Source organism: Dreissena polymorpha, chromosome 2 (genome assembly GCF_020536995.1).
Source record: "Dreissena polymorpha isolate Duluth1 chromosome 2, UMN_Dpol_1.0, whole genome shotgun sequence".
In the NCBI taxonomy this organism is placed as follows: domain Eukaryota; kingdom Metazoa; phylum Mollusca; class Bivalvia; order Myida; family Dreissenidae; genus Dreissena; species Dreissena polymorpha.
The window spans coordinates 10,219,705-10,230,506 of record NC_068356.1 but is presented as its reverse complement, the minus strand read 5'-3'; the positions used below and the strand labels follow the sequence as shown (position 1 = coordinate 10,230,506).

Below are 10,802 nucleotides of genomic sequence, written 5' to 3'. Positions count from 1 at the left end.
TAAATGCAACTACTATTGTTTATATATGCCTTTTTCATCTGTTAATACAATGTGCACATGCTATGTTATCTTTACACACTAGAAGGTGTAATTCTTTTTCCTTTTTTATGTGTTTCTTGTATGATTTGTTCAACACACAATTACATGTCATTAAACATTTTACAAGATACTGTACTTACTTTTATAATATGTTTATCGTAACTATATATAGATATTCTATACACTACTATTATATTTAACCTTAGACATGTGTTGGATGCATTGCATGTTATATGTGGATTTTTTCCTGTGTCTGACTACAAAACATTATTGTTATAATTCATATTGAATGTATATTGTATGCATATTGTCTGCAATCTTGAAACAAAATGTGTTGAAAAACAAACAAACTTTTAGCCCCAAAATAGTTGAACATGTATATAATGCATTGTATGATTAATTTAAAATCTCGAGTGTCATCTAAAATAATGTTTGCATTGTCTTAAATTGTGAGAGTTTATGTCCAATGGTATTGCTGTTGAAATCTGTAAATTCATTATAATATCTTTTTAACGATTAAATGTTCGATGTAATTTAAGTGAATGCATTAAAATGCAGTATGTTCATGATCTAGACATGAACAATTCTTTTTGTTAACATGCAAATGCTATGACTAAATAGTTTATTTTAAATGTGGAGAAATATCCATACCACAAATATCTCTTTGTTACATATTATTGTTTATTGATGGATGTGTGTTTACCTATTTATCAAAATCGAATCCGCATCTTACACCCCGATCAAACAAAAGTGGTATTCTTTTTTTAACAATAAACATATTACGTAGAGCTGTTTACTAAGTTAAATGACACGTATGCCCACTCGAGAATGCAAGAGTTCACTTAATCACAAATTATTATTTTCTTACGTGTTTCCATTTCCATTTCATTATATTAAGTGTTGCATTTTTCACCGCATAATTAAAAATGTAAACGATGTAACGTTCTCGAAGATGAGTTCAATTGTTTACTCGAATGTCCAGTTTGTTATAGTCTTAGAAACCAATATATATATATACATATATAGATATTATTGGAATCACACATATATGTTACAATTTATCGAACTCTTAAAAACTGACAACGCAAAAGCAATTAAAAATCGTGCAACATTTATTTTTAAAGCAGCTCAATTGAGAAGTGAATTGTATTATCTTTAGTTTCTCTCCATATATTAATGTTTAATTGTACTCATAGCAATAAACGGTATATATATATATACACATTCTTAGAAGACTCAATTTTATTTGAATAAGAAACGACTCTACAATATGCATATTATATACATACCTTAAATTAGTACGTAACTGCAAACACTGTTAAACATAAATATACATGTTCCATGAATTTACGTATTTGCATACAGGAAATATATACACATTATATTAATAATAGTTTAGTTAGATCTATTTCGCTTTCGTTTTAAAACAATATATATAATATCCTACATTTTAGAAGTATACATTTATTGTCCATGCAGTAGTTTATTATGAAAATGTAGTCGTTGTGTTGTGTGCGTGTGTTGTTTGTGGTATGCGTCAACTTGCCTCTTAAGATATTTCATAGACTGTTAATGTTACTTAGTAAGAATGTTTAACTTGAAAATAACACAACTATTTATGAATCGATCTTGATAAAACTTGGTCAAATTGTTTATTCTATGCCAGTTCGAATATTGGTAACGTGCGTCCGAAGTATAGGTCACCAGGTCAAAGCTTAGGTAATGCTTGTTGCCATTGGTTACATTTATGATTCGATCTTTATATATCTTGGTCTTCATGTTCATCTTGGCAATAACACGTTTGAATTTCAATCTGGACGCCGTGCATAAGAAATAGGTTACCTGTTCAAAGTTTAGAAAATCCTTGTTTAAAAAATATCTAGAATGAGCTTAAAGCTTGGTTAAGTGCTTCTTCAAGGTCATCAGGTAAAACCTTGTTTTCACGATATATGCATAATTTATTACTTAATCTTGATGAAACTTATTCAAAATGTGTATATTGGCAATACGTAGGAGTACTTTTAATCTTTTCCATTTGTGTCCAAAAACCAGGTCACCAGGTCAAATCTTAGAAAATCGTGTTACCACTTTATTGACCACATATTTAACTCAATCTATATGACAGTTAGTCCAAGTGTTTATCTTGCCAATATATTGGCCAAATTCTAATCTGGCGACTTGCGGCTAGAACTTGGTAAACAGGCAAATAACTAGCATTATTTTTACTGTTTTCTACCACTTCACTGTTGAAACACACGACATTATCGATACATTTATAATAAGATATTAATACATACACTTATGAAATGTTTGTTATATGCTTGTATACATTTTTGCATGTGTTATTAATTGTGGAAGTAAATCTTCGAATATATCTGCATTTTTTCATTTCACCATATTGTCCCTTCATGGAAACACTGTCTACATTGATTGAAAACAGCACAACAACAACAAAGTAGCGTACCGGGTACTTAAAGAACTATATAAATACATATATATGTGTGATTAACAATTTTGAAACTTTTAAACGATCGGAAATTAACAAGAAATGCATCGATACAAGTATGCATTTAAAATGACATTTCGGCTTTTGTATCTCTAAATACAGACCTATTTTGTAAATCACAATATTCACATATTTCGCATATATTTAATCGATTTTACAGCATACTTGATATTTGTTAAACATGAATAGAAATCAAATTTAAAAAAAAACACGGTCCAAGTGAGATTTAAACGCAATTCTACAAATAAATCAAACTCTATTGAGCTTACCGGTACTCTCAAATGTGAAAAAAGCACCACTAAGCTGGGTCAAAAACATTAAACATTTTTTTCAGAATTACATGGCATACTAATTGAAATAATCTGATTGATACTTCCATTGATAGATATGATTGGTCATCGTTGTTGGTAAATGCGGATTACATGTTGCTTGGTCGATTGTGCAATATGTTAGAATATACGGTGATCACATTCCTTGATTGTGGAATCATAAATGAATAGCGTTAAGGCGTGTTATAAAAGGTTGCAACACGACTGTAAGAACCCTTCGGGGGTGTAATAACCTACTCATAAGGAATTGAAGTTCAGTCAAATTCTATGCAAGTTCCAACTTATATTACATCGTCTATTTTTTCAAATGTTGATCAAATGAATGTCACCTTGTTTTACAATTTATAAGCAGGGCGCATTAATTTCAATGTGGGGATATGCTTTGTAAGGACTAGAGCTTCCAATTATAAAATATGTTGTTACCACTTTATAATAGAGGTGTTGTCACAGTCGTTTAAGCAAACCATGTCTGAACAATACACTTCCCAAGCTGGTATGGAACTAAATAGTGAAATAAGAACGTTAACGATACTTTGAGCAAAGCAACAGCTTTATCGTGATTTGTAAAAAGTAGACAACTCAATATCAATACAGAAAGGAGTCACGAGCAAACATTAAAATTTAAAACTAAGAATGTGTTAAACGCAATACCTTACAATACTCATTTTATATCATATAAGTGCGTTCTTTTATTACTAGTATATATACCATTTTAATCCGCGTTTCGATGTGGATATCTATGTTGCATAAAGAACATTACAACTTGAAATTCTTTTTGATCACATAGTTCATTTACAGGTTTGTAATGCATAAGTTATTTATATTAATATGGGGTACAAATTAAACTCAATACCCAATATCAGGAAAGTATTTCCTATAATCATCTGGTAGAATTTTATTTAAAACCATGTCTTATAATGAGACATTGACCAAGCATAGTATATTCATTATATCTTCAGAACAGCAGTAACGCCTTGTACTAAAAAATAAGGGGTCTAAATATAAAATCTGAGCTCGAAATTTACATGAATTACAGTTTGAAAAAGGATAACTGAACTAGATAGAGATTGTCTGTTAATAAGCTAAAACAAAGGTACAATCCAGAAAGATGAAACAAAATTATTTCGCCATCTGTAACTTTTATCACTTCGTGAAATATGTCTTAGTTAACTTCGATAGATAATTGTATTTCGGCATAACTGCTAGGTAAACGAGTATCGATGACTCTGACTACGCAACGGGTTATATGCTGAAGTAGCAATAGCATCGTACGCAGACGGAGTGTGATGGGGTGTCTGCCCTTTGTACTTCCGTACAATATCATTTATTTCCATATCTTCGGCAGGTTTCATTAGTTCACGTTCAGATTCAGTGTTCGTATAACTGGAAACAAACACCATATTATTAGTTATTATTCAATTGTAAATATATTTGTATACACAGACATGAAGGAAGAGCACATGTATATATTTGCCAAAACTGTCACAAAATAACAGAAGCAGTTACCAGTATTTTTTTTAATAAATTAATCTTAAAAAATGGGGCAATATACTCAAAACCAAATTATTTAGTGAGCCTGCTGCTGCAGATTAAGATTTAATTTAATTAGTTTTTTGGAAAAATAAAATTAATTCCAATTTATATATTGTGTCAAGAAAATTGACAAATCGACATAATCTGAATAATCTGAACAATACTTTAAACAATTAACGTACACTGTCCTTTTCTTGTCAGAATTACCTCCTTTTTCACGCCAACCTGGTTAAAAAACAGAATTGAAAATTATACAACAAAATGTATGTGTATGCTTTAAACATGATTAAGTGTCTGTGATACATAATCTTATACTTATTACCAAAATGAGCTCGAAACGCGAAACAACGACAGAGGCAAAAGTGACACCAATATGTTCCTGGTATTGTGCTTTTCGTAGAATCCTTTCGGTAAATATGTTAATGACGCAATATTCTTATAATAAATGTTAATTTTACATCTCATAGCGTGTACAAGCGTAACTTATTAATAATTAAATAAATTAAAATATCAATTCAAATCTCAAACTACATCTTAAATGGTAGCAAAACACCTGCTTTGTGCCTATTGCAAACTGTGTGGTCTACTGGGATGATACTTGAAATTTGTTTAGTTCGATTTGATGTTTGTTATCTCAGTTATATACAGACATTGACACGGGCCATGTAAATGCGTTGGCTGTTACACATCTTGCGTTACATTGCGATTTCATAGTATCGTACTTTTTAACGTATTGTACTTAATCAGGAAAAAGGACGAACCGACATGCATCTCTATTCAGTTTTATTCCGTCATACCTTGCTTCGTGTATCCAAGTTTTCACTTTATGAAATGCATTTGTGATTGGTATTGTGGGTGTGTAGACGTAAACTACGTGACATTATGGATCATGACATGACTTACATTTCCGACATTCACATAGCAGTTTTCTCTTTTTACAACAGGTCACTTTGCACGTTATGCAAAGAATAAAGACGAATCCAAGACACAACAAAACTGTCTGGACTCCATCAAGCACAACTCCGATGAAGTTGAGAGTATTTTCTGTAAACCAAATTTAATTATTGCAAAGAATAAATGTAGTGTATGTTACAATCCTATTGTCAATGGTTAATACAAAATGCAGTGAAATAATAAAGGGGTCATGATATCAAGAAATTAAATGTAAATTTACAGATAATATAATCAATTGCGACCGTTTCATCGTGTTGAATTTTTTTTAATAAGCTAGGTTTATATCAAGAGCACCGACAAAAAGTGTTGATTTTCTTCCGTTGAGAATGTGTATACATGCACAGTATTTACATACAATCATACATGTGTTTACAATTACAATACAAATAACAAAAACAATACATAATAATTAACTCGCAACATTGGCTTACATATACTGATTTCAAACATGAACAATTTTTTAAGTATCTGATTCCGATTTTTCAACAAATTAACCAATTTCCACTGCCAGGAAAATGTGATTAGATCTCAACAATACCTGTGATGACTTTTCCCGTCGAACAAAAAGTTTGAAGATCGTTGCCACTAATATCAACAGCAGCAGAATTCGTATGATTGTACGTCTCATAGCATGTATACGTCCCAAACGTATCCTCACCTACGCCAATTATGAAAAGTATTCCACCGACGTCAGATTTCGCTATTGCGTAACTTCGAGCCAGGATTTTATCACTTAAATAACAGCTATTGATATTTGTGCTGCATGCTGCAATGGTTTGTGTTCTGTTGAATTTTTTATTAGTAAATTTAAAAGATATATCGCTGTTCAATGAACACTCAATCGGAAGCTGTATGTCCCCCTTCTTCTTGTTCAATTGGAGAGAACTGTGTACTTCCTCTGCAAGAAAATGAAATAGAGTTTAATTAATTATGGTTTCAATATACAATATTGAAATACAAATATGATGTATCTAATTACTTATTGCTTGAAAATACTGTATTGCTGCGAAGCGATGCATTTCTTAAATAAGTCATTTTATATTATTGGTTTGTTTAAACAAACTTGCTTATACATGTATATACAAACCATTGATAGGTACCTTATTCGACATTTATTTAGATTCAAAAAAACAGGTTTAATAGTAACAGCCAAACTATCAAACACGTTTACAGTATTTATATAAAAAATTGATCGACTATTTACATCCCTCAGAAACGAATTGTCTTGACCATCAGTTACAGGGAATATTAAACTTTCTTATGAACGAAACAAAGTGTTATTTTATGAAAATATATTACAACATCTATTACTTTATTTATATCATAATCTCTCTTGGAATAGGTATGTTTTTCTCGGCAATTAGCAAAAGGAAAACGAAGCACTTTTATATTTTTCATTTTATATCGTGATAAAGTAATACCTGCAAGCCATAGAAAAATGAACACCCAGATCTGGAAAAACATATCCTGAAACAACATTCGTGAGTGTCCATTAAATGTATAAACACCAATGGTCGAACATGTCGACCATAAACTGCAAAACAGGAAATCGATATCACCTCGAAAATGCAAAACAACGAATTTTCTTGAAAATGGAATGACATGTGAAATAGTGTGTAAGTTTTACATTTGCATACACATAGGAAGAATCTATTTGTTTAATCTTTTCATTTCGCAAACGTGCTTGTCTCTAAATGCCATTCAAAATTAAATTGACGTTGAACGGAAGTGTTCAGATCATAAACATACAACGTTGTAATGCGGATAAACCTATTTTAAATATTGATATCGTACGAACGGCAATTCATGACGAAACATAAATAAAGCACATAACGAAAGTAGTCCGATTATTGTTTAAAGTCAATAAATTATATTTATGATAGCGTTTTTTTTTATAGATTATCGTCAATGATATCGGTAATGCTTTTCGTCAATAATTGAAAAACATTCGTGTATAATTAACATAGCGATTACAATACCCTGTCAACTCAAAATGCCTTAGCGAGTCAGTGATTGCGAATACGCTAATTGTTTAAATTGTTTATTTAAATTTCATTCTCATAATACTTATTAAACATACTATGAAAATTACAGTTGTATTACGAAATACATTTTATAAAATGTTTCAAAAAACGACAATCTATGAATCTATCCCTTTAAAACAAGTTTTACTTTCTGTGGTATAAATCAATACTTCCTTATATAACGCTGACAAATGACCGTATTAAATCGGTGTTTATTTCAAACTTGAATCGATTCATTTTGTTTTTTACTTCGATTTATATATCAAATTGGGAAAATCTACCGGCATATAATTTATATTGCTCTGTATATCATTTAAACGTGATATTTAAATACGTATATTAACATGTTTGTGGGTTTTGATGATTGCACGCTATTTCATTTCCACTGCATGGTCATATCAACAACAGGACTATTATGTTGTGTGCTGTCAACATTTTTTTTTTCGCGCAGCCTCTTGTTCAGGACGTTTACTTTGTGTAATATTCGTGAAATGATGAGAACATTTCCTCACAATGGACCCGAATGGGCATATTATAAAACTACGTTTACTGAGCAAAAAGAAAAGCGTTCCATTATGTCAAAGCCTAATTCTTATCACCATTGAAGGCTTAGCAACCAAAACAAATAAACGCACATATCTGAGTAGTGCCAATAATACCGTGGTAGTATGAAGTAAGGCCATTAATATTTATATCCTGTATTGAATTCTTCACAAACGCCGATGGAATTTCGGAAATTATATTGAATATGTCTAATAATGTTAATATATTTCAATGCTGATTGTACCTAATATAATTTATTTATTTTTGTTGATTATCGATTTATTGTTTTAAATATCTTAAAAGCTCACACACGTAGCACACTGAATTTATGGATCTGTTTAACGGTTTCAATATTTGATGAACAATATATTAAAATATAAACAATCGTGTAAAGGCCAATGCAATCAGACTTTATTTATAGTTGTAGTTGCCTATATTGAGTTTCTTAAGAGCAAACTTACTGATAACGCAAACATAAATAACGTCTGGATGGCACCTAATTGATTGTTATCATACTCTCAAGGTAGAATTAAAAATATTGAACGTAACTTAATATATATCTATATAAGTATATATAACATAACTACCGTAGATTTCGAACGTATCATGTTATTGTTGCTCAGGGTGTTGTTGTTGTTCTTTTTTAATAAAAGAAAAGTATTCACTTACTTGATAAAACTTGTAGCACATAAGTTTACTGAACTAATAACTTTCTTTAAGAAGTGAGGCTCATCATAATCATATCATTTAACCACACTAATCGGTCTTACAGTCCAATTTTACGGTGTAAAGTATCGAATATATTTGATATCTAATGTTCAGGGTCATGTTTTGAAACGATTACCTTATCTTAAGTTACTGTGTTAAAGGGACATTATCACAGATTGTGGCATGTATTGTAGTTTGTCATTTAATGCTTAATATTGATAAATGTAAAGATTGGATCTAAAAAGCTCTAATGAAAACAAACAAGAATAACATTAAAGAAAGAAAAAGAGAAACCCTCAATTTGGCTCAAACCACTGATCCCTGACGCAAACGCATAACGCTTAGACCACTCGGCTATCCGTGCTCATACAATGAGTGATGATGTACTTTATAATTTATATAAGCAATCCTCGTAGTTATTCAAAATATAACGACAACAACATAACTCTCCAAATTATTAAATCGTTTTGCGTTGCAACGCTTTATATTTTTCAGGTTTTATATCGACAAAAATGTATTAAATGGATACTATAGAGCATGGTGAATTCTCAATATTACTGTTTCCTCACAAATATCATAACTACAACGAAAATTTGCATATCTAAAAAAAAGGTCAATTTACCAAAACGTGAAAATGTCTCTTTAAATGCGATCGTTAGAGTTATTTCAATTTGCGATCTCGTTCGGCAATAATCACTGGCATATTGACAGAATGTGCTGTAAAATTGGTTTCTTTTGCACATTTAACACTGTCTTGCAAAGTCAGTAGTTAAAATATTGATTTAGGAATATTTCTTTTTTTATAAAATGCCAATTGTATTTATTTATATGAGATGACAAAAATACCAGGAAAAGTACAAATATAAGAATTTTACTATATTATTTATTGTGTATTGGTATTGCTACTGTACTTATTGTTTTTAACTGACAATCTAAATTAACGTTTATGAAAATGAAACATAATTTCATAAAATCATTTATGTATAGGCCGTAAATATTCTTCTTTAAACTCAAATACTTTTGATAAAAAGATACTTTACTTTCAGTTTGAGCTGTATAGCTTATAATGTCTTGTGACATGCCAGCCGGTTCGAACAAAACTACACTTTATACATAAATACATTATTGCATTTTATCAAACGTGCGAGTTTGTTATCAATACATGAGTGCGCACAACTGTTCAGTCTTGGCAGCTTGTTGTAATGATATGTTATCTTATGTAATGGTTAAATCGATCGATCGTATATTGCTATTGATCACGGTGTTATGTGAGTAGTGTCAAACAACTGTTTTAGATGGTTGATACCGTAACGGTGTATGTAAATAAACATAATGTTCTTCATTTGGACTTCAGAAACACTTTAATACAGAGTCAATTTGATCGTGTTAACAGATACTCACTGTATTTGTATGAACTGTTTAGTACATAACAGATGGCATGAACTGTTAAGAACCAGCACTGTTATAACGACCTAAATACGAGTTGCATTATGGTTGACACTAATTGTTTTTAATTTTAGAATAAATGTAATCAATTTAAATGTGCAACTTTTCCTTTGCTTATTGCTTTCCATATTGAAAGTATATACCATTAGAGCACATCAAACTATAGATTTTCATTGTGTATCTTTAAGTATGGTTTAAATACACTTGTTTTATGGCGGTGATATTTATCAAATGGTGTCTATATAAGCAGGAAACGTCTAATATTTTATTTGCCAAAATCACATTAAATACTGTAAAAAATGATAACAGACAGTAAGTAAAAATGAGACATTAATCTATGGGCGAATACTAAATCCTTACTTGTTTAGATGATCCTTAGTCAAAAGTTGCGTAATTTTGGAAGTTAACTCCAACGCTATCTGTGTTTGTGAATAGAATGCAAATGCGTCAATATTTGACAATATTTAAAGATATAATGCAGACATTCCAAGTATCGCGCTCGTTATACAGTTTGATAAGCGGCTCTTTAATGCGAATTACTACATAAAGCGTTTAACTATACGTTCTTGCATATCATACAAACCATGTACGTCTCCTGAAGATTCGATAATTCAATATATTTTGTATTATTGTAGATTCAAAGACCAAAAACACTTATACAATAATCCTACAATTATGTAAGACATATATTTCATAGGCGTGTTGTGACAAACACTCATG

General features: G+C 30.6%; 1 protein-coding gene across 3 annotated transcripts; it reads right to left on the bottom strand.

The window, feature by feature from the left end:
• Positions 1 to 2,409: 2,409 nt before the first annotated feature.
• Positions 2,410 to 10,531, bottom strand: LOC127870237 (uncharacterized). 3 transcript variants are annotated; one of them, XM_052412883.1, is made up of 6 exons: positions 10,443 to 10,531; positions 6,783 to 6,828; positions 5,900 to 6,259; positions 5,311 to 5,451; positions 4,590 to 4,632; positions 2,410 to 4,257 (listed from the first exon to the last, which is right to left on the bottom strand). In XM_052412883.1, exons 2-6 carry the CDS (start codon positions 6,823 to 6,825, stop codon positions 4,077 to 4,079), a joined length of 768 nt encoding a protein of 255 aa, XP_052268843.1. In that variant the 5' UTR covers positions 6,826 to 6,828; positions 10,443 to 10,531; the 3' UTR covers positions 2,410 to 4,076. The 3 variants fall into 3 exon arrangements, with proteins under 3 accessions (XP_052268843.1, XP_052268841.1, XP_052268842.1); XM_052412881.1 differs by lacking the exon at positions 10,443 to 10,531 and adding an exon at positions 8,598 to 8,725; XM_052412882.1 differs by lacking the exon at positions 10,443 to 10,531 and adding an exon at positions 8,516 to 8,621.
• Positions 10,532 to 10,802: the final 271 nt, after the last annotated feature.